We start from the raw sequence: 25,599 nt of genomic DNA, 5'->3' as shown, positions 1-25,599 counted from the left end.
ATGATGATGGTGCCCTGGGCTTATTTTAGATATTGAACATAACACCTTAATGACAAATCACTTTACTTTTGTTAAATGCCCCGTCTAGCTTTGATTTATAAATAAACTACTCATAAAAAGAGTCTTTCTCCATCATCTACTAACTGTTATAATGTCAAATTGAATAAATGTGTTAATGCTGTTTAAAAACAACGTTAAACATATTTAAAAATATAAACAAGGGTTTAATTACTTGCATGCATTAATGCGATAACTTTAAAAAGTCCCTATACATTATGTCCTTCTATTACATCTGTGTTTGTTTGTGTTAAGTAAAAGCTGGTGTTGGATGTAGAGCCTCGACTCTTGCAGACATTTCTTACTGCATCCATACAGTGATAATATAGAGAAATATTTCTTTAGCCTGGAGAATTTCATCTTGTCCTTCATCCTCAACCTTCCCCCCATCTCATCCCGTTACGTGAATCTTGTGTTGTGAATCTGTGTGGAAAGCTAAATCAATTGGAGACACAGCAATGTATGGAAATAGAATTAGGCCTTCAGACCAGCCATATTCTCGTGTGTGTGTGTGCGTGTGTGTGTGTGAGAGAGATGGTTTAGTTTTTTCAATGTTGGGGTCTGCTTTGATAACACGCTTCAAACCAGAGAGAGAGAGAGAGAGAGAGAGAGAGAGAGAGAGAGAGAGAGAGAGAGAGAGAGAGAGAGAGAGAGAGAGAGAGAGAGAGAGAGAGAGAGAGAGAGAGAGAGAGAGAGAGAGAGAGAGAGAGAGAGAGAAAATAAACAAGATTCTCACCTCAAAATGGCAAGACAGACAGAAAAGCAAAAGAGAACCAGGTCTCACTTCTTTTTCAGCATCTTACACCACATACGTCATGTTTTTAAGATGGCACATCAAGTCAAAAATAGTGCTTTTAAAAAAATGTCTCCATCCACACTGTTTCAGTCTCTGTTTCAGTTGTCACTTATGTGTCCATTTTAGATCCTTTTAGTGTCAGAAAGTGCCGTAATGGGCACTTTTAATTTCCAGCAGAGCAATGAACTATCTAATTAGAAGGGCCAAATGATGTTCAAGACCTCTTGCACTTTCTCTCTCCTCCAGCTTTTCCCCTGACTGTTAAAACCATATTAGTCTGATATGGAGTCAATTAACAGCCTAATAGAATAGATGGGTTAAAAAGTACGAAGTCGAACTTTATTAGTTTTTTTCACTAATAAAAAAGTACCAACAATTTTGTGATTTGTGGACAATTTCTATGTCTTTTTGAATATGTGCCATTGAATTTGGTAACACTTTATTTTAATGTGTCTTTGTTACACGTTACATGTATAGCTATAAATTAGGCATAATTACATGCAACTAATCCTAAACCAAACCCTAATCCTAACCCTATAGTAAGTACATGTTAATTACTTAATTACATGTAGTTAATTACTATTACTCAGTACTTATTAAATGTATAATTACACTGGAATGGGGACACATTAAAATAAAGTGTAACAGTACCATTGGGATATTCCCTGATAATATCATGATATTCTTTAAAAAGTCTCATAGTATTACATGTTCTGTTTCACTGTCTTGTTTTGTTTATAGTCTCATTGTCACCATTTGTCTGAGTTCTAGACATTCATTTGTTTTCATGGTTTCTAATTAGTCCACACCTGTTCCCAGTTCTGTTAACCACCATCCTCTGTGTATTTAAGGCTTCAGTCTTCCTCAGTTCATTGTCTCGTGTTAATGTTACATTCCTGTGTGTAGTGCTTTCTGGGTCCTGTTTATTAAAAAGTATTATAATCATTCATTTTGTCACGCATCATCCTTGGTTTTCACTATACATGAAACCCCTGCCATTACCATTCGGTATCATCTCTGTATTGTGGTATTTACATTAATCAGATTATGGAAAAATATGACAGAACCATTATGTGTTAAAGCTAATAAATTGGTAAAGACCTGTTTCTCAACTGTTTTTGCTTCAGGACCCTTATTTTACATCCATCATTTTGTCATCTTTTGTCATTGTTCTGCTGTCACAAAAAAGACTTTTCTCTGTCACAGGTCACTGTAACCGGGTGAGAAAAGAAAGAGTGATTTATCTTTTTTTTTTTCCTCTACAGCATCTAATGAATTTATCAGTTGTCATCAATATATTACTTTTAACATGAGTCTGCGGACAACCCTGTAATTAAATTATCATCTCTATAATGGAAGTCAGCAGGTTGTGAAATTTCAGGGATCGATGGCAATTGATTTCTCTCATAATGGGCACCATTGTATGTAAAGACTAATTATACATGGAGGCATTTTATATTACACATTTCTTCATTTATTTACGTTCCTCGGAATAAATTAGCTTCTAAAATAAATCCACCTGAGGTGGTCTTATAATGAGTTTTTGATGTATCTAAACTCTGAGGAAATAAATACACAAGCTGTGTATGCAAGAGCTGGTCAGTACAGTAATTGTACCCATTATAAATCTGTGGCAGAATGTGATATATATATATATATATATATATATATATATATATATATTTATACACTGTATACTACCATTTGAAAAGTTTTGGGGTATGTAAGATTTTTTTTTATATATATATATGTTTTTGAAAGAAGGCTTTTATGCTCACCAAGGCGGTTTATTTGATCAAAAATACAGTAAAACAGTAATATTGTGAAATGTTATAATTTAGAAATTATAACTGAAATCATGCTGATTTGATGTTCTTATTATCAATGTTGAAAACAGTTGTGGTGCTTAATGTTTTTGTGTGATAAAAAAAGGATTTATTTGATGTATAGAAAGTTCAGCATTTATTTAAAATATAATTTTGAATGCACCCTTGCTGAATAATATTAATTTCTTTTAAAAAAAAACTCTTGCTGGCCTCAAACTTTTGAATGGTATAGGCCTATAAACTTTAGGCTACAAAATCATTTAACTTAGTGGAGCAAGTAAGTCTTTTTTAGACACTGCTCGATTCCTCTGAGTGTGTTTCACCTCTTCACCCATCCTCTGTATGATCTGTTCCGGGATTTCAAGGAGATTGAGTAGAGGATTAGAGGAGCTCAGTGTTTCATATCTCAAGACACCGAATCAAGATGTACTTCACAAACACGCACACACATAGCACTGCTTTCTGGCCTTTTTAGAAGTTGCACTTCTCTGCAGGTTTGTTAGTGAATGTCTTTATAAGTACTGAAGTGCTTACGATGCTTTCTGTGAGAAAGTTCATATTGCCCTCTATCAAAGACCATTTTGTGGGTCACTGTGCCTTTGCTTACTGAGGAAGCTGTGTAGTCAGAGTTAATGGGACGACAGGCATTACCTACTTTAAGACATCAAAATGGTTCACAACATCAAATATTAAAATAGTAACAGTAAAAGTTAATGGCAGGAGACTATCCAGTATAAATTCCTTATTAACTCACCACACTCGGAATACATTACAACTTAAACAGAAGTGTGGCGCATGAAGTTTATTATAGAAGACTATTTATGCAACAGAGTAATAATAAAAAAGGTAATTGACGTTATAATTTCCAGTGTTACTTTATGTAAAAAACAAAGCGACTTTATTGCAATTGCAACTTTGTTTTTTGGAATTGCTACTTCATATCTCACAATTGCAACTTTATGTCTTGCAGTTTGACTTTATATCTCACAATGTGACTATATCTCACAAAGCCATTTTATTCACAATTGCAACTTTGATTTTCATAATTGCAACTTCGTATCTCACAATTGCGACTTTATATCTTGTAGTGTGACTATATGTCTCTAAACAACTTTATTTACCGCAATTGCAACTTTGTTTCTTGTAATTGTTTTATGCAAAAATTGCAAAAATATAAAAATGTTATTCAAAAAGGAAACCCTAGTGATAGAAAAGAATACAGAATCAAAAGTCAATTGAAGGCTTATTTCTTATTTTAAACTAGAGCTGCTTGATTAATATGAATTAAACCTTGATTGTGATGTGATTGTGATTTAATTAAATAAATGAGATGCGTTTTAAAGTGGAGTGCTGCCCTTTTTTAAACGTCAACTCACAATTACCTTTTACTCTTGTACTCTTGAGGCGTAAATTAGCTTCTATGTGGAGTTCTACATGTACGTCTCATTTCATGCACATTTTTGAGTTTTTGGTGGGCGTTTTCGTACTTGAGTCCATAGTGGACTTTTTCTTTTGTAACCACTCTAATTGGCATATTACACCACGTTCAGCGATCCTTTTATGATTCCCACTTCCCTGTGGACGAACTCCCACATTCCCTTGCTCATCGCTCTGTGGCACTGAGGGAGTCATGCCACTTTTGTGATTCGGATTCGGATGGCTGTCACACCAGTTCATCCCTGAGAACATCAAAGCTTTTTGACTAGAGGCTTTGAAGTTCCTTCCAAAACAACAAACTGTTCCTCCACTGGCATGTGGATCAAATTGAGGAGAATGGGAATTGGACTGAAGTGCTGTCATTACTGAAGGATGGCCTAATGACATTAAACCAAAAATGGGTCTCACAACAACCATGGAGGCAGTACTTGAGGGAGCTGAGCTGGTGTGTTTTACTAATACGTTAGCCCAAGGTCTAAACCAGGCAGGTTCATGAGGAGAATTCAAAATCAAGTTTTGCACGGAGAATACAAACACTGGATCTGTTTTCATATCCTGATGTTCATTTGATGAATGTGTATGTATACAAGGGTATAATTATGGCATACATAACCCCAAAGGAGAAATATGAGGAGTGTGAGCTCTGTCAAGGTGTGTGTGTGTGTGTGTGTGTGTGTGTGTGTGTGTGTGTGTGTGTGTGTGTGTGTGTGTGTGTGTGTGTGTGTGTGTGTGTGTGTGTGTGTGTGTGTGTGTGTGTGTGTGTGTGTGTGTGTGTGTGTGTGTGTGTGTATTAGGTTTTAGTCAGCTGAATTATTATTTACTTTATTTTTAAAAAGTACAAAATGCTGAAAACACTTAAATTGGCCTTAAAATATATTGGGCTGTAGAGAATAATTCTCTAAAATTCCTCATTTTTTATTTTTAGCACTGCTGCTGGTCCCTTTTTGTATATAATTTAAAGTAGGGTAGCTTATTTAAATTTCGCTTGTATTTAGATTACAACAAAACACTCAGAATAAGGATTTCAGAATATGGAACACACACACACAGGCCCTTTAAGAGCTTCTGCTTATGTTGTTGAGGTGATTACATTTGGATTTCATCATGTCACATATCACTCTCATCTCTTTCAGCTATGTCTTAGCTGAGTTTGACATGCCACATACCAAACACACACACACACACACACACACACACACACACACACACACACACACACACACACGCACACTCAATACTTGCAACACAACTCATCCTTTCCCCCTGCGTTCCCATAAGCTACTTTATTCAACAGTACAAACAGTATACACACATACTCAACCAGGACAGCCTTTCAAATGTAAAGGTGGTTTTATGTACAATGGGGTTCATAAATCTGGGATTCAAAATAATATTTAAACCAGACAGATTTAGGATTTAAAAAAAATAAAATGTTGTGTGAATTGAAGAAATATCTAAGTCATTTATCAAATAAGAATGAAATTGCTGTGACAGTAAAAACATTTTTTGATTTTGCTCATGTGCACTTTTTGTACAGATTTAGATGTGCTTTCTTCACGTTTTCCATAAAAATGTTTGAAAAAGGCAAATTATAGCATTTTTGCAAGTATTTTCAGACTTTTGGATCCCATTGTATTCATGTCCATATGTTTAGATGGGTCATTATTTGATCTGGCGGGTCCGTTGATCATTTCCAGTAGTTACAACACATCCGGTGCCCCACATTTCCTGTTTATGTGCATCTCCAATAGCAAGTTTACTCTCCACTTACTGTCTGACATACTTCCATAATCTGCTCTGCAAATTCGGGGCATTAAACAAGATGAATTTGGTTAGCATGCTGTAGTGAAATGTAACAGTGCTTAAAAAGAGTCTAAAATGGCTTTTTGATATCATGTTTGAGAATTTCATTTTTCATTTACTATTAAACTTGGTATAAATATTCTCCTTTAAAAATAGTGACTTTAGGGGAGAAGGAGAGCCTGATGCAATTCTGAATAGATTTTGTGTGTGTGTTCTCTTCTAGCGGCCTGTTCGCCAGTCATTATACTGAGACATATTACAGAGAAGATGGACAAACTGTTAAGAGCACTCACAACTCTACGGTACGTCAAACAGTCTCACTCACATTTATCATTCGGCACACACACATCCCAGGAAGATATTGGACTGGCTTTTACTTGTTGGCCCAATCAATCAGATCAACTGTAATAAATTTGCATCTACTTTTACTGGGTTACTTCACACAAAAATGTAACTTCTGTCATCTTTTATTCACCCTTTCTGACTTCTATGACTTTCTTTCTTCTGCAGAGCAAAATAAAGTGAGACGTTTGGTCAAAAGTCCAAACTGCTCTTTTCTATACACTCAAAGAGGATGGGGACTAAAGACTGTCAAGGTTATCACAGACAATAAAGTATTGAACAAGTATCACAAAAGTGGTCTTCGGAAGTCATACAATATTGGTAACACTTTAGTTTAGGGTCCAATTCTCACTATTGCTTATTAGCATGCATATTACTAGGATATTTTCTGTTTATTATTACTTATAAAGCACATATTATTCTGCATGACCTTAATCTACATTCCTAATGCTACCCAATTCCTACCCAAAACCTAAACCTAACAACTACCTTACTAACTATTAATAAGCAGTAATTAGGAGTTTATTGAGGCAAAAGTCGTAGTTAAAATAGTCAGTTAATAGTGAGAATTTGACTCTAATCTATAGTGTGACCAATTGCTTTATGTGAGGAACAGACTGAAACTGGAACAAAAAGGAAGAGACTGAAAAAGTCATTTTTACAGAAAACCTTGATAGCCGTGGTCACCATTAACTTTCATTGAATGGAAAAGAGCAGCTTGGACATTCAACTATAAAACTAATTTTGTGTTCCAAGGAAGAAAGAAAGTTTAGGAAAGATATGAGGATGAAAAATAATATGAAATTTAATTTTGGCTGAACCATTCCTATGTTTTTGTAAAATGTAATGCTTAAAAATCTTCAGAAGTTAAACTGCACTGGCTGGTCCACCAGTGACCATCTTGACAGAAAGCTGATTAATCTTGCTGTGATGTGATGTGATGTGATGTTGACACAAGGATAGCATGTTGACATTATTGTCAGACCTGATTTAAATTGTCTACTGGGTCTTTTGTACTTTTATAATTAGACTAGTGCTAAGAACCGCAACTGACAGCTTTGACAACATGTTACCACCCCCCTCTTCCCAATAACACATGTGTAGGCTTGACAATATTATTCCTGCTGGGCATATTTAGCTCTTATTTATAATCGTGTAAGCCTGTCCAAATAACCATGAACAATCTTTTGTCTTCAAAGCTGAGGAGGACAAAAAAAATATCAAGCTTTTCTAAAAGATTAGCTCATCAGAAATAGGTCAAAACCATTTGACAAGGCTTTGGTCCGAGTGGCAATAAGATTCTTGATTGACAATCTTATTTTTTAAATGGAAAATCGTATCCAAATAAACAGAACCCAAGGATCGTGGGGAAAATGAATAACAAAGAGAGACTTTATTCAGAATCTATGCTTTGAATCAAAAAGTGACAGTTAGATTATAAAACGATTTAGGTTGAATTTCTAAGAACTGTTCAAGTATTATATTGAAGTATGAAAATTTCCACTAAAACAGTCTAAAAAGTTAATTTCTCTGCATATACTTGTGTGATCTGTCATCCAAGGCAGATACCTAGAAAAAGCAGTTTAGTATTTTCTCTGGTGATCCTTAAAATCAGGACATTATGAAAGAAAAATGACCTTCTTTTACTAATATAAGTCTCAGACTTCACTTTGCTGGCCTAGTGTATTATTTAAAAGGGCCATTAGCTAGTGAGTCGTCATTTTTAGCTCTAGCTGTTTAGATATCCTCCATCTATGGCTCTTTCTGGTACGTTCTCTGCTATTCTTGGTCTGGTAAAGCTTAAAGATGTGGAAATGGTAGCCACAAGAATGTTTTGATGTGAAGGATTTGTGCCATCAAGCGTTGATTGCTTTTGACAGAGTGGTGTGTTTTTAAACGGTTTTGTGTGTGTGCGTGAGTATGTGTGAACATTTGTGTGAGTGATGGCAGTTAGCCGGTCCAGCCTGTGGATACCAATTGGTATTTCCACATGAAAGGTCTTTGGGGGCTTGTGCCAGCCATAACAGGGGAGAATAGTTTCCTTGTAAAATAGACCAGAGCAGACGCTGCTCTTACTGGCACCGCAATGTGTGATTTTCATCAGCAGACAGCTGCTTAAATATGACTTTTGCTACGTGGCGATATGGACCAACATTATCTTGCACCTGAATGGGATCTCAGTTCCAGTAAGCCAATGATCCTATTTTATGGCTAATTGGTTTTGGAAATAACCCCATTTTAACTTGAGCTGTAAGCCAAAATTCACGTTTTCGAGTTACACAGCTGGCTGTTGGGTCAGTGACAATGTGTTCGGGATTTATTTATTATATGGATTAATTTATTCAGAAATACATAGAAAATGCAATTCATACATAGAGTGACTTCTATGTTGAATATAATTTCTGATTTAAAATTTAGTCTTTTGGAGCATAAAATAAAAACAATCCTAGGGTTATACAGCTGTCCTATATCATAATGATGAAAAAGCCAAGAATAACATGCAGAAAGACCATAAAACAGGAAATTACATCATAGAGAGGACTCCTGCAGACCCTCATGACTGTGTGTCAAGGTTAATAAGTCTAACAAGGTTAGTTCAAGACAAGGTTATTTCATTGTAAAATGCAATGTAGTGTGATATAAAAAAGTAAAAAGTATTTCTTTTCTTTTTTTTTTTTACTTGAGTTGAACCACATGATATTTTAGCCATTAAATTACAACATTTTCATAAAATGAATAAAAGGTTTACCAAAACCATATGAAACCATCATGGATACAAAGAGTAAGAACTTGGCAGATGTGTTTTAAACTATATTTTTAAAAGATTTTTCCTTTTCTTTATGCAGATTAATTGCTATTACCATGGTGAAGTCCAAGGATACGCCCACTCTGATGTCAGCCTTAGCACATGCTCTGGTATCAGGTAAGCAGAGTATCACCACCGTATTATCCCTGTATCCCATTATGTACAATAGGCAGTAATTTCAACCATATTGAGTTCTAATTTTCAAAGTCGTTAGAACTCCTTAAACAAGTAGTTTAAAGCATGTGTGCGTCAATGTGGAAAGCTATTATGAACCTTTAGTTGTCAAACATTGATTGCCTTGATATTGTTTCCAGTGGACTTCACAACTCTTCCTATGTAAAGGTTCATTTAGAGACTATAAAACCGTGAGATTAAACATCAATAAAAGCTTTAGTATCATCCCATGCTTCATTGTCCTGAAGATAAGCACACAAAGGGACTGAAAGCATTTAATATGTCATCAAAAACTTCAGCTATGCCGTTAAATGTAATTAGAAGGAGCATTTGGCTACAGTACATTTCTGAGAAGCACGGCTTTTACAACAGAAAAGGTAGCTAAAGATGAACCCAGTGCTTTGATTGAAACAAACCCAAGTTCCCAAGGTCTTCTGCATCTAATTACTAAACACTTCTTCCGAAAGTCTTTACTTTATCTTCATGATCACAAGCCTGGAGACCTTCAGGTAGGCAGATATCAAGGCCATATCTGAACACAGATGGTTGCTACGAATCAAGGCCGAGATAAATGTGATTGTGGCTTTTTATCCTCACTGGTGTGGAGGAGTGAGATGGAAATTTTACATCTGAAAATGTTGAAATATGCAATACTGTAGATCAAATTGCAATCCTGTTGAATTGTCTCTGTTCAGTACTTTCGGGTTTCATATATTTTGCATGGTTATAAATTGCAAGGAGGGTATCATCAGATATCATTTAAATTATCATTCCTTCTGAAAGCACCATTTTGAACCATCAGTATGGCTCCAGATTTTCATCTGTCATATCTCGTTATTATATTGCAAAGTGAAAACTCACTCCTCATCTCGCAACCTAATTCTGCGGCACTGTGGCTCTTATATATACACTCCCTTCATATTCAATTATCTGTCAATGATATCTTTCGAAATTTATTTTTTACACCCATGGCCATATTATTAAGGATATCAGTTTTGTCACAAATGTAAATGAACACATTTGAAAACCAGGCATTACGCTTTCGAATGAGTAGCGAGTTATTGGTCACAGAACGGGGTGGAGAAATTAGATTTGAGACAAGCCAGTGTCATTCTGCAGAAAAATCCATATCCACCCATTTCCCAATAAAACACAGACAAACAATTGGTTCATAGAATCAAATTTATTGACTGTAGAGCTTATTAGATGGTGGAGGGTCATCTGCTTTTAATTTTACAATGATATTATAATTGATAAAAAATATAATTAGATTAGAATTAGATTATCTGATCTCAATCAGAGTTCATATTATTTAGCCATGTCACTGCAGCACTAAATGGACTTCATTATTTCTCACTTTTACATCATCTTTTTTGTTTTACACTTACATACGGGACTTAGAGAATAAAGTTTCCTGACCTCAAGAAAATGCTGACCTCATTTTTGTTCTGCTTGTCGAACGACACAATGCAATGCTATGGTTGGTTAGGAGATTGCTACTACATGCTGTTTCTATGGTGTTCTAGTTATAAGGTTATTGCTAGGTGGTTGCTTACTGACCCATGTCAAATGATCTCATTGCTCATGATATTGATCCCTTAAGATGGATCAGATGGTTGAGATTTTCTCATTTTTTCTCGCTGAAGACTCGCTGATCAACTCAATGTTAAACACAGTAAAGGTCTGGAGTCTGGTGTTTATTGTTCACTGGTTTTAAGAATGACACACTTGCCATTGCTCAAGGATCTTGCTGCAGGTAATCCTGTTTGCTAAGAGCGATGAAAGGTTGTGCTGAAAGCCCTTAAATGGAGATTGTTTGGGTGTGTTTTATGCAAATGACTAACCTTGGGCACACGGTTGCTCTTTTAGAATACTCCAAATTCATTAACATTACAACAAAATGATTTATGTGTACGCATTTGTTGTGAATTTAGTCGAGATTTTTTCGTGAGAACTTCTCCTGTGTGTACAAAAACAAAATAATCCACTCAGTTATTTGGAAATCAAACCCAGTCTTTTCAGTATTTTTCAAGTTGTTGTCTTTAGAACAATCTAAAAGAGTCTTGTCTTTTAGAACAATCTTAAGATAAGAACATTCTTAATTTAGATAAGATAAAAAAACTTAATTCTCACTGCTATTCTTGTTAGAAAATAAGAAGAAAAATTGCAGTTAATTCATTTTATTCTGAAGTATGTTTTGTAAATCTGATCACCACAAAAAAGTTGCCTGTTAGCTTGCCAATAAGTTTTTGTACGTTTTGCATCAGTAAACACTATTTAAAATTGTACAAATCTTCATTCAATTCACAGAGGGTTTATCTTACTTGAAAATAAAACACTGATGGTGGAGCCAGCTTTTGAGCCAGTAAACGACACCCATGTGATTTATGAAGGACATCACCTACACTTCCCCTCCGGAACCTGTGGACACGGACACAACATATCGACTGTCAGCCATACAAGCGCTGGAGGACTGCCACAATCATTCAGCAGGAGGGTAAGAATGCAATCCGTCAGCAACTGTCAATGTAGCACATATTATGACAATGTTTTGTTTAGAGAGTGTCACTTTTTGTCTTGAGGATGAATTAACATGCATCATTCAGCATGTGATGTCTTTGTTAATGCAGATGAGGGGATTGTGGTTGCCCTTACTTCCTATGCATGCTAAAACAAGATTAGAGAGCTCGGCGAGGCATCAAAGGTTAACAGAAGATCCCTACATAAAAGTCTTGACATTGAAGATGTTCTTATCTCAACAGAGGGAGCTATTTAAATAAGATGTTCAGACGTCATTGTATTGATTCGGAAGGATAGCAGCAGATAAAAGATGCTGTTATCATGCGACATATTGGCAAACCGATGATATACATGTATAATAAGTGCTGATATTTGCAGACACATCTAAAGATTATAAACTCTTTCATTTGACAAGAAAAAAATCTAAAGGGGATGAAGACTCTTGATATTGACACCATGGTGACTACTGAACTGCTAGTCTAAGTTATAAACAACCAAAAATGTTACAAGAAGGTTAAAGGGACATTTCAGAGGTGTCACTTGTTGGTTCAGACATCAGCTTTTTTTGATGGTCAAGGTGTTTTTTCATTAACAAATTAGTGTTTTTGAATCTTTTAAGTTAATGAAAGTGAAGGGCACATGATATTTCCCATTAACTGAAGTCTTGAAGCATGTGACTGGATTATTGTTTTCAACAATTGACTATAAAAAAATAGCATTTGATTTTGAAGACTTAAAGTGGCACTGAACAAGACAAGAGTAAGTCAATCTCAAGTCATCCAAAAATTTTAAAAATTGGTTGCGATATTAAAGGTGCTCTAAGCGATGTCACGTGTTTTTTAGGCTGAAAATGTTGTTGTCACATACAGCAAACATCTCCTCACTATCCGCTATAGCTGCCTGTCCCCTGAACACACTGTAAAAAACGCGGTCTCTGTAGACAGCCCAGGCTCTACAAACGACAACAAAAACAAACTGGGCAAACCTGCACCACGAAACACAACAAACAGTATTCCAGCCAATAACCGACAAGAATGATTTGGGGGTGGGGGTTGGGGGGTTAGTGCGCTTGCACATGAAGGGGGGTGTGGGGAGTGGAGGAGAGAGAAGCATGAAGAAGGAAGTTAGCTAGAGGAGAGATGTCCTAGACAACATCAAAGACTAACGTTAGAATTATATTCTTTGATATGGCCGACACACGACCAAAGAGACGACGTTCCGATGAACAAATAGCAAAGAAGAGGGAAAAGGAGAAGGAACGCGCAAAGTCCCGAATTTACATCGGAAAAGCCTGTTTCAGGAAGCACGGAAGGGAGGGGGAGTGGACAGAAAGAGGAGGAGGGAGGGTCGAGCTAGCCTCCGTTTTGTTTGACAATACTTCGAACGTCAACAAGAAGTGACATCACCCAACATCACTTAGAGCACCTTTAAGCGAGGTTGACCACAACCCACCCACACCCCGGAACGCGATTTCTCATTTTTCAGCTGATTTCCTTGGTTGAAATCTTCAGATGGATTCAACAAAAAAAGTTACTAGCTAAAGGGCATTTTTTATTTGTATTGTATGCACAAATTTGAATAAAAATATGAACTGTTCCAGGTGGCTTTTAATGAAATGATTGAGCGAATCATTCACAAGTTGCTTATAACCCCCCCCCCCCCCCCCCCCCCCCCCCACACACACACACACACACACACACAAACAAAACTTACTGGTATAACCTGCAGAATGGGTCATTGGATGATTTAGTGAACAAATCTGAATGTTATTTGGTGAACAGATTCAAAGTCACTGGGATGAATCCAGTCACTACGCTCTGGTGGACCCTCTCGTGACTTTTGTTTGTAATGAAGGGTTGATCACACAGTAAGATGTGCTCTTTTCTGTTTGGCAGCATAAACGGGATGTTCAGAAGACCACCAAATATGTGGAGCTCATTATTGTAGCAGACAACAGAGAGGTAGGACAACAAAGAAACACAGGTTTGACAGATATTGTGGTGCAAGTTAAAAAGTTATTTTTGGTGTAGTGTCAGTCAGATATTACAATACTTTTGTGTTTTTACACTCTCAATCAAACTGTTTTTCACAGTGTACTCTAAGTTCTTTAATATTAGATTCATCAAGAAAGTAAAATCAAGGGAAATGTGCAGTCATACCCAATTGTATTGTGCAATATTTGGGTACGGTAAAGTTTCGGTTCTTTGTTTCACCTTAGTAGGCCAGACCAAAAGCAGGTCATATAGAGGGTGGGACCTGACAGAAAGTAGGGCAATGCTCCCAAATGATCAGACAGGAAACAGGAAGTGTTGTGTATAAAGTGAACATTGGATGTGGGAAAAGGAAACTGTTATCAGCACAGATGTCTGTATATTAAAAAGTGTGTGTGTGTTTGGGTGTGCGTGTGTGTGCGTGTGTGTGCGTGTGTGTGCGTGTGCGTGCGTGCGTATGAGAGAGAGATACATAGAGATTGGGGTTTTCATTCTCTCCCTGCTAATTCAATTCTCGTGCAAAACTATTTGCATAAAAAGGCTTTTTATCCCTTATATTAATTTAGTTTATTTAGTTTTACATCTGATAGGGAAGCAATTCTGGACCAAAAATGGCGACCTGTCACACTCATCTCCAAATTGCACTCTTTTTTTTAACTTTGATTGCTATTGTTCAGTGTCGCCTCTACCCTGCCGTAATGGTCACTTTCGAGTGCTCTTAAGAGTGTGCCATTAGACACACTTCTAATTATGTCCTTACAAATGAAAGTTGAAGATATTGTCAGTCAGGAGGTCCTGCATTGTTTAAACAAATCCATCTAGACTGCCATTTTATACTCATTGCAGTATATATCTCATCTCAACTTTTTCTTTTCTTTCCGTCTTCAGTTCCAGAAACAAGGAAAAGATGTGGAGAAGGTTAAGCAAAGACTTGCTGAGATCGCCAATTACGTGGACAAGGTATTAAATGCCATTCTTCACCCAAATGAATAGGAACCCTTGATTAGAAGTCTAAAATAGAGGCCTGATTGTCAGAGATGAATGTAGGACTCCTGAAGTAAAGGACGAGCTTTTAAATGAGCCCCCTTTTGAAAGAAAGATGAGTATTTTTAGGTTATAAGTTGACTGATGTCCAAACAGATATATGGATGGATTTATGTATTTCTTTGTCAGTAGATGTAAGGGGCCAAGTTCATGAAGGAATAGAGAGTTTGATATTATGTGTTCTCTCAGTTTTACAGAGTACTTAACATTCGTGTAGCTCTGGTGGGACTGGAGGTGTGGAGTGATGCCGATAAGTGTGCAGTTACCCAAGACCCATTCACAACCTTGCATGAGTTTTTGGACTGGAGAAAACTTAAACTGCTGCCACAGCGGCCACATGATAACGCCCAACTTATTAGGTATTAACTATATGTACTGTGTTGTTATAACAGTTATGATATTATTTTTTTAAAGAAATGAATACTTTTATTCAGCAAGGATGCATTAAACTGTTAAAAAAAGACAGTAAAGACATTTATAATGTACATTTATATAGATTTCTATTTAAAATATTCTATTAAATCAAAGAATCCTGAAAAAACTGCATACCCAAATCAGGTTATAGGGGAAGCAATGCATAACCAAGTCAGGCTATTATCTAAAAAAGGAAAGCATTATCACACAGTAGTATGCTACATTTGTTACAAGATCTCTGCATGTTTAATTCAGCAAGTGCCATAGCATGGTAAAATGTTATTCTAAACATAGCCTATGTATTAGTCTTAGTCTTATTATTTGGCTTATACATTTAATCTCATTTTCATTCTCTTATGGCAGTGGGGTGTACTTCCAGGGCACCACAATAGGCATGGCTCCCATCATGAGTATGTGTACCGCTGAGCAGTCAGGAGGCATTGTCATGGTGAGAACTCAATCATTACACACTCTGTGTCCCATAATTAGCACATTCACACTGAGCTGCACAACCATCCAGCTGTTTTAAAAACTTTCATGATTTAAAACCATTGAAATTTAAAGGGAGTGTTCACCCCAAAATTAAATTCTGTTATTATGCCGTTCACCCTCACGCCGTTCAAAACCTGGTACATACTTTTTCCCATGGGGACTAGAGGCCCATTCAAACCAAAGACGATAACTATAATAATGCTAAAGATTTAGTTCTATAAATTGTTCTAAATAAAAAAGAATAGCACCACACCATAACTGTAATGATAACGGTATAAAGAAACTATACAGTTGGAATCAATTTCAAAACGATTTTTGCAGCTGATGAACTATAAGAACATTGACAGCCAATCAGAATCCATCCTGCTTTAAAGAGCTTGAGCATTAACAGCGCTAGACGACATAACTGAGAATCAACAGAACGATATTGTCCTCTGGTGTGGACACTAATAGTGATCATTATAGTTATCTTTATAGTTATCGTTCTCGGTGTGAATGGGCCTGTAAGCTTAAAAATGCTTTAAAGCCTCAGTCCCATTCCTTGCAGTAAGTGTGTGTGTGTGTTCCAGAAAGAAAGTCATATGTGCTTAGAATGTGCTTTCATTTTAGGGTGAACCATTCCTTTGCGTTGTATCCCACGCACGCAGCCCAGATTATATTAAATTTTGTTTGTTTTTAATTTCAGAATTTTTCAACTGATCAATAGACACTGATCTTGGTTGTTTGCCCGGCACCCACCATCAGTACATCATCAGTACTACTGTTTTCACCACCTCGCTCCTTTAAAAAAAATTCAGCTTAAGTCATTCACTTTTTCATGGTTTTTGCCTTGGCAGGTTAGACTGCCTGTTAGATAGAGGAAGCAAAGGTGTAGTGACTCAAAAGAAGACTACTAAATCCCTCTATCTTCTTATCATGTTTGTTTGTTTATTCATGATCTCCTGGAAAGACCCTCCACTCCTTTAACCCATTCCTGCTCTTTAGGTGTGTTTTCTCTTGAAAGGCCGTGTTTTGCAGTAAAACTACTAATGATATGCTAAACACATTATCACTGCCTTAAAGGGATAGTTCACCCAAAAATGAAAATCAGCCCATGATTTATTCACCCTCAAGTCATCCTAGGTGTATATGACATTCTTCTTTCAGACGAATACAATCGGAGTTATATTCAAAAATGACCTGGCTCTTCCAAGCTTTATAATGGCAGTGAATGGCCGTTTCTGTTTTGAAGTCCATAAAAGTGCATCCATCCATCATAAAAGTGCTCCAAACGGCTCCGGGGGGTTACTGCTGATATTTACGCTACGCCATGACTAGCACTACACTACTGCCGACGTCACAAGTTGCGTAAGTTGCGCTTTAGGTGTAAGTAGACTGCATATGGCCGTTTGGCCGGAAGCTAAAATTTTACTTTGCAACGTGTTAATTAAATATGAATATTTTTCTTACACAAACGAACACCCCCCGGAGCCGTTTGGAGCACTTTTATGATGAATGGATGCACTTTTATGGACCTCAAAACAGAAACAGCCATTCACTGCCATTTTTTAATATAACTCCGATTGTATTCATCTGAATGAAGAATGTCATATGACATGAGGGTGAGTAAATCATGGGCTAATTTTCATTTTTGGGTGAACTATCCCTTTAATGGATTTTGAAAGATTATACAGTACCTATCAAAAATTTGATTTGATGTTCAAGAAACATTTGTTATTATTATCAATGTTGAAAAGTTTGTCACGTTAGTCAAGCTCGCATCAGCTGACTCTCAGCTGATCCACGTCTACCTATACGAATACGACGCCTATCACTGTATACATATATAAGCTTCTTCAGTATTATCAGCAGCTATCACGTTTCTCAGGAGCTAATTACCCTCCTCCATCCCCGGCTCCTCCTCTCGCCCAGTCGAATTATGTTGTACTTTAAAATCTTGAATTATTGATATCTGCAATACATTCATGTTGGTTCTGTTCTGTTTACCCAAAGAGGGGTTATTGCTGCTCTCCCTGCTCTTACCCATGCTAGGCTGCATGGATGCACAGGGAGTTCTTGCCCAGAATAGAACCATACCGCCAATCCAAACTGTATGTTAATTGTCAATTGTATTTGACGATAGTGGTCCTGACAGAAATACTTTATTCATCAAAGATACATTAAATTGAAGTGACAGTAAAGACATTTATAATGTTACAAAATATTCCTATTTATTAAATTCTTTAATAACAGCTTTTTCATCACAGGAATAAAATACGTTACAAAATATATTCAAACAGAAAACAGTTCTTTTAATTTGTAATAATATTTTGCAATATTACTGTTTTTACTGTATTTCTTTAATCAAATAAATGCAGCATTGATGAGCAAGAGACGTATTTCAAAAACATAAAAAATTGTAATGTTTCCAAACTTTTGACAGGTACGGTGCAATGCAACTGCAGAGAGGCTGTTTATGTTCATGTAGCGCATGATCTTTTAGCACATCGTACCTTAAGTGTGAAAATGAGTCTAATTAATCCATATGCATTTCAGCTCTATAAGGTCATGCAAGTTTAGTCTACTTTCCCAGAGGCTGCCTGTCAGTCAATGCATACTACCCATGCAGCCATTTATTGCTGCTTTGCTGCTGTATGACTAAATAACACACATTTACATTTTTATTAGTCTAGATCTATCATCCATGCCACTATAACAAACTGTCTCTCTTAAGCAGGGCCTCACAGAGATGAAGTCATTAGCCATAGGTCTGAGTTACAAACTATTTTGGTGCTGAATGATAAATGATTTCCATTAAGTTCTTAAAGGGACAGTTCACCCAAAGATGAAAATGCTGTCTCAATTACTCACCCTTCATTGTTCTTCTGCCACAAAAAATAAATAAATAAATAAATAGATGTTAGGTAAGATGATCATCTTGTTCCTTTTCCATACATTGAAAGTGAAAGGGTCACCAGGGGCTGTATGTAAAGCACCATCATGTAAAACAAATAGACTATATCTGTAGTTCTGTTTTCTGTTCATTTATTACTTTTTTACTTCATTTGTATGAAAAACAGCTGCATGAACATTCTGCCAAATTTCTCTGTTTGTGTTCTGTGGCATGAGGGTGTGTAAATGATGACAGAATGTTCATTTTTTGGAAGAGTATTCCTTCAAGTTACTTCATAAAATCAACATATCCATTAAAGAGAGAAAGAGAATGAGAGAGACAGAGGGGACATGAAAAAGAAGAAGAAAAGAGGTTTGATTTAGGAAAAGACACACTGTACACTGACTGATGTATTTCTGTATTGGCTTCTGTGGTTTCAAAGTCTTGTTTTCATATGTGCGTCTCCCCCATGCACTAACATATGGCAAACAGAGACTAAAAATGAATCCTGCAGTGAATTAAACTATCTTGTACCATGTTATTAGACTGCTCAGCTTAAAAGGTCTTCAAAATCCTGTGTTAACTCACAAATTGTCTAAGAAGATTTGAGTGAAACAATATGACCTTTGGACAAACCATAATGGGCACTTCTGTCATGATTTTAGGAATCCAAAAGTTGGGAATTTCTTTGATAGGAGATACCTTACAAAATCTGGAACTAACTTCACAGAAGCACAAGAGCACTTAAATATGGCTGTTACCACTAAAAAGACACCATGTTCTCAATGTGGCAGCTTGGTAGTGGCTTCTTGGAATAGTTCAGTCTGGATTTCCCACGGCATTAACCACTGTATTAGTCTGTGATTATGCTCAGAGAGGGGCAAGTCAGTCATACTCAAAATATATGGTCATCAGTGGCACCCTATAGATCTTGAATAAATGAAATGAGGCAAAGAAATATCACCCGTTGGCACTGAAAGCTTAGATGAGCCTGTCATGTTCCTTGCCCTGTAATCAAGGCAGGAAATGTCATTTTGATGTACAGTGAAATGGAAAAAAGGCAGTCAGGGTACAGTTGTGTGAAAAGATGGCAGCTAATCTAAGGGGGAAAAAATCTGTTTCTGGGTTTCAAGAGGTGGTTCGCTGGTAACCAGGTCACGTTCGTGAGGCAGCAGGGAGGTTTTCTTCACCTCAGCTGAAATGGATAGCGCTGAAGCTCTGCTTTGTTCTCTGTGAACAGATGATGAAGAGAGCAGAACAACAGAGGAAGGAGAATAAGAGCAGTGATGCTTATATGTGTGTCTTATAGCAAGGTTGAAAGAGATTTTAAAAGAGTGAGTTTGAAAGAGAAATGATAGAAATTCACGGGAGCATCTACAGCCCTTCAAGACATTTAATAACAGCTGTCTGCTGGTCCTTTCACGTGTCATACATTATTAATCAGCTATTACAGGTTTTTTTTTCTCAGTCTCGACTCTTGAATGAAGAAAGCCCCGACATGAAGATTATTTGAACATTATTATTGTGGTATACTAGTAAGCATTGAATAAACATGAACTTTGAACTTTGGCACTGTTCATTTTTCTAGCACATTTGTATTTTATAAAAGTGCTGATCTGACAGCCTTATTTTAATTTTTGCAAAAAAAAGTGAGTGTCGCCATGCAGTTGCTAAGATGTTCTGAGTGGTCTCTAGGGTGTTCCGTGTTGTCCTGATATTCTGGTCCCTAGACATGGCTCCAATACCTCCTTCATCCCTCGTTTTCCCATTCTTTATATGGGCAAAATCCATGCATTTCAATAGAAACCTATGCAATCTGGAATTTTGCGTGAGTGCGAAAGATTTACCCACACAAATTTCGCAACAGGTTCAACTTGGTCAAGTGAATTCGCCCCATTGACCCAACAGAACGCTGCTTGGTTTGAAAGTAAACTGCTGCATGCATTGCTACACTATTGATAATAGCCGATGAACCTTTGTTGCTTGTGAAATTTCACGAAAATTTCGCTACTGTTTCCGCACCTTAAGTTTACAATGTACATACAGCACAAACTGGTTTGAGATATGTTATGACACTGTGTTGTTTCCTATAGGATCATTCGGACAATCCTCTGGGAGCTGCTGTGACCTTGGCCCATGAGTTGGGCCATAACTTTGGAATGAACCACGACACACCAGAGCGAGGATGCGGCTGTAGGATGACTGTAGATCGTGGCGGGTGCATCATGACCCCCTCTACAGGGTGAGTATGTGCTTAAGAAACATGTTGATCACAGAGTTATCCAAACCAGGTTTTGCCACTTGACAAACCACTGTGAGTAAATAGGAATGTTTGAACAGATCAAGATCTAACAAATCCTTAATAATCTCCTCTTGTACTCCTGAGTGGAGTAACCTGTTTGGATGATGTGATGTACAAATGCACTGCAGACGCATCACTCTACAGCTCAATTAGTCTCCAAAGAGCCCCATTATCTGGGGAACGGGCAAATCAAGCTCTCATCATTCAGGTACACAAGAGAATAATCAGCCGTTTACCTGCATCTTATTGACCAGGGGTTAATTAGCTGTGTCTCAGTGATGAATTTGCACTAAATACCCATACATCATCACTGATGTGAGGCTTGTCTCGGATTGAAACTCAAAAACTTGTAGATAGGTTTGGATTTCAGACATTCAGTCGTCGTCTGGCTTCTCGTGATAACACGCTTGCCGGTAATGGTTTTCAGCATGTGACTGGTCTCGAACATGGGTAAACACCAGGTTGATAAGGTGAGGCTGGCACATAATGGGAAATTTTTCTCCTTACACTTACAGCAGTTTGCCTTATCAGACGATGAACCGGAGAGTCAGTTGGGATGGGGTCTTTAGATGTAGTATTGGAGTACTGGAATGGACCGAATGTGAAATCTGCCATCCTTGGGTGCTCAGTTCTGTGGCCAGGTTGTTTCGAGCCAATCACTTGAGACATAAATGTCATGTGACTAATCAATTTGGAATGGCAGGGCAATGGCAATGACAACTGCAGGACAACACTGATTTGCTGACGGCAATGAGTAAGATGTGACATTAAAGTTCTTTTCACACTTTTTTAAGAGTCAGCACACTTTTTTCACTGTAATGAAATATTTAATTTAATTTTACTATACAGAACAACTTATTCAAATATGCTATTTATTATGTCTCACATCTACCAGCAAGGGGGACCATGCTAACCAGTAAAACCTTTTGGTATAATTAAACTGGTTCATTCTCCACTCGTATGCGTTGTTACACTATGTACACTACCGTTCAAAAAATTGCGCTATTAAAAATATTATACAATTTAAAGTAACTGTTTTTGATTTCATTATATTTTTCAAATGTAATTTCTTCCTGTGATGGCAAAGCTGAATTTACCCCAGTCTTTAGTGTCACATGATCCTGTGATCCATGATCTTGTTATTATCAATGTTGAAAACAGTTAGTGAACAGAAACCATGATACATTTTTTTTGATGAATAGAAACAGTATTCGTATTCGTTTTACATACAAATATTTTGTAACATTATAAATGTATCTACTGTCACTTTTTAAAAACAAATTTTTAACAGAAGTGTATACTATGAGGACGTTTTTTGTTAGATGTGAATTATTGAGCTAGTACCTCATAATTCTGTTTAAAATACACAATCATTAAATTTTTTTATCTTTTTTTTATCTTTTTCAGTCTTAAAATGAAATGTTCTTGGTGTGTGAGACACACATTAACTTCTAGTGTTTTTGAAATATTCCAGGATCAGACTTATGGCTTTTTTCAGCCTTCGGTCTAAACTAAGCTGCAGTTTGCTGTTTCTGAAATATTGCATGTCAGTGACTAGTAATCATCTGTCCGCTCTCAGCTGTGACCGGTTTTCAATATCTCTGCTGTGCATGTCTTATCTCATAGTGGGGATACTTTTGTTGGACCGCTGCTCGACCCTGGATCACGACCATAACAAACAGCACAACCCTATTCTCCCATTATGTGTTCATATGACAACAAGACAACATGCTGTGAAGAAACCTCTCTGGGCTTTTTAAAGCTACCTCGGGGGATGGGGGGGGGGGATGGGGGGGTCACGAGAGGTGGTTTTTGTCGTCTATTTTAGCTGCAGGTACCGAGGAGAGGTTGACATTATTTTTACTTTTTTACTTTAAATATTCATAGGTCCAAATTCTTCAGCAGCGCAATGGATGAATGCTTAAAAAGACGTGGCGCTTCTGTAAAAAGAAGGTGCTTTTAAAAGAACGCTGGAGTGCCAAAGCTTGTCTCCACCTTTCAAAATAACCCCTCACACATCGTTCAGTGCAGCGTCATTCGGGGTTTTGAGGTCACGGTTTAGAGTTTGGCGTCCACTTTTTATAGGTTCATGTAGGGTTCATGTAAGTCAAAGCGTTTGTTTTGTATTTCAATTCAACTTTATTCCGGACTCGTGGCCCAATATAGATTCAAGACACACACACACACCAAATAAAAAGAAACAACAATTAAATTGGCATTTTAAAAAGACAGCTGTACCAGTGCCTCGACAGCTTGGACTGGTATTGTTTTAGTGGCAGTTCACATGAATTTGTTGTATCAGAGAAGCTGTGTACTATTGCAGAGTCAGGAAAATGCTGGCCTATTTTTTACTTCCCATGGGAGAAACACAGGCTTCCTTAGTTTATTCAACCCTAAAGGCCGAAACTCACGGACACACGCGGTCTCAAAGACACAAAACACACATGCATAGACTAAAAAATATATATATTTCTTAAAGTTTTTGTCTTATTTTAAGGATTTTTTGATATTTTTACTAACAAACTAGATCAGTTTACTTTTGGAATTAGAACTGCTCAATATATTGAAATTCAAAAGATTAGAGTCAAACGTTTAAAATTAATGAATACTTGTATTCAGCAAGGATGCATTATTTTGGTCAAAAGGAAAGATATTTATAATGTTTAAAAGACTTATAATTCAAATAAATGCTGTTCTTTTGAACTTTCTATTCATCAAAGTTAAAAAAAGTTCCCAAAAAAAAAAAAAAAAAAACAGCACAACAGTTTTCAACATTTATAATAATAAGAAATGTTTTTTTAGCAGCAAATCATTATATTAGAATGATTTCTGAAGGATCATGTGACACTAAAAACTGAAGTAATGGCTCCTTTGCCATCACAGTGATAGAAAACTTTAAATTATAAAATATTTCACAATATTACTGTTTTACTGTATTTTTGATCAATAAATGCAGCCTTAGTAAGCATAAGAGATTTATTTTTAACTGACCTCATATTTTCTGACCAGTATATATTGATTAATTAGCTTTATATATTTGATCGCATTGGCAAAGTACATTTTTTCTTGTTTTAAAAATAATTCTCACTGAATTTATGCTAAATGCATAAATGTACGTTTAGTTTATGCTTAAAAATACTTAATATAGTAGTTTAGCAACGTGTAAAATACGAAGAAATGTTAAAAACTATTAACCTTAAACTTAATTTAAGCTATATTATGTGGAAACAAAAAATATGCTTAAAGGTCTATTTTAAGGATTAGACCATTTTAAGAGATAAATACTATTTAAGAAAAGGATTATTTGCAGTTAAAAATAAACATGACGCACACCGATTCAGATAATAATAATAAATCATTTCATGTGTTTGATCCTTTGTCTCAATGCTGTTTTCACTGGCTAAATAAACCTTCTGTAAGTTGGCCTTAACAAAGCGCACATTCTGGCTCTGATTTATTCAGTTCCTCAAAACCCGTTTCCTGCTGTTGCTGGATTTGTCACTGTTACTCTGCAAGGATCTATTTTAAAGTTCAAACATGAGAAATTCATGATCATGCATGCAGCGTTTCTCTCTCTCTCTCTCTCTCTCCTCTCTCTCTCTCTCTCTCTCTCTCTCTCTCTCTCTCTCTCTCTCTCTCTCTCTCTCTCTCTCTCTCTCTCTCTCTCTCTCTCTCTCTCTTTGACAGTTTTTGTGAGCTCTCAGCCCCAGTGTCCTAGCTGCAGCGTCGAACGAACAATAACATACAGTCTGGGAGATTCAGAGCTGGAAACTCAGCAGAAAAACAATTGCAAATGAGACTGAATAAGATGGTCTGACAGACAGGACAAGCAGACAAAACAAAGAAAGATGGAGCGACAAAAATAGAAATTAAGAACTACCGTAGATCTGCTTCAATTCATGCTGAAGCATAAACAGGAAGTTATTGTCGGCTTCTTAATGTTTTTCAGCCAAATACAATAGCCAACATGCGTGCCAAACAACAGTATAAGGAAGAAATAAGGCACAAGTTTGAAAATGAATGGAGGAAATTGTAATGCTGGATGGTAAATAATATGACGGCTGTAAGAAAAGGAAGTCAAGTTTTAGTCTAAAGAGCTAATCTCCTTCTTTGCTTATTATTTCCATGTATAAATTCCTATGAAGTAAAACTTTTGTTATTGTGTTTCCCCCATTCAGTTAGACAGGAACTGGAAATGGCTGTCAGGGACGTTATCAAGGGGGACTAACTTACTCTACAAAGGCACCAAAGAACAAAAACAGCATATATCTTAGCTTGAGGTAGAGGCTATCAGCAGGGTTTTAAACATTGGGATTTCACAAGACAGTGCTTACCTCACACAATCTCGGCCTGTATCTTCACTGCAGAGCAAATGAGGGAATAACGTTTAGCCATAATATCAAGCATGTCAGATGGCCTTTTGGAAAGATGCTATCGCTTAATGGGTAACGCTTTCACCTTTTATTGTGGTGGCCGCACACCGAATCCCAAACGCCGGTGTTATCTTCTAAATGACAGGCAGCACAATAGAGCCCGACTTCGAATCAGTTTGCGTCGCCGGAGGAGGCTGATTAAACAGACATTAATTTCCTCATTCCCCACCTATCGCTGATAACATAACAGCTCCAATAGGTCAAACTCAGAATGGGGTTTCGAAAAAAAAGTCTAGATACAAATGACTTTGAATTGCAGCTTACCACTTAGAAACAGTCTGGGCAGGTTA

At 36.8% G+C, this 25,599-nt stretch overlaps 1 protein-coding gene across 2 annotated transcripts in view; it reads left to right on the top strand.

Annotated features, from left to right (window-relative positions):
• The window catches only part of adam12b (ADAM metallopeptidase domain 12b), a 110,642-nt gene that overhangs the window by 41,254 nt on the left and 43,789 nt on the right, over positions 1 to 25,599 (top strand). For both annotated transcript variants that reach the window (XM_056266344.1, XM_056266345.1), the window contains exons 4-11: positions 6,143 to 6,221; positions 9,108 to 9,184; positions 11,552 to 11,738; positions 13,657 to 13,722; positions 14,641 to 14,712; positions 14,986 to 15,155; positions 15,574 to 15,658; positions 20,668 to 20,816. In XM_056266344.1, the coding sequence (XP_056122319.1) occupies positions 6,143 to 6,221; positions 9,108 to 9,184; positions 11,552 to 11,738; positions 13,657 to 13,722; positions 14,641 to 14,712; positions 14,986 to 15,155; positions 15,574 to 15,658; positions 20,668 to 20,816 (885 nt within the window). The remainder of the gene's footprint in view (positions 1 to 6,142; positions 6,222 to 9,107; positions 9,185 to 11,551; positions 11,739 to 13,656; positions 13,723 to 14,640; positions 14,713 to 14,985; positions 15,156 to 15,573; positions 15,659 to 20,667; positions 20,817 to 25,599) is intronic.

This window comes from Rhinichthys klamathensis, unplaced genomic scaffold, assembly GCF_029890125.1.
Source record: "Rhinichthys klamathensis goyatoka isolate OS25496 unplaced genomic scaffold, OSU_Roscu_1.1 h1tg000247l_1, whole genome shotgun sequence".
Classification (NCBI taxonomy): Eukaryota; Metazoa; Chordata; class Actinopteri; order Cypriniformes; family Leuciscidae; genus Rhinichthys; species Rhinichthys klamathensis.
The sequence above is the reverse complement of the archived record's forward strand: the minus strand, read 5'-3'. Positions and strand labels throughout refer to the sequence as shown.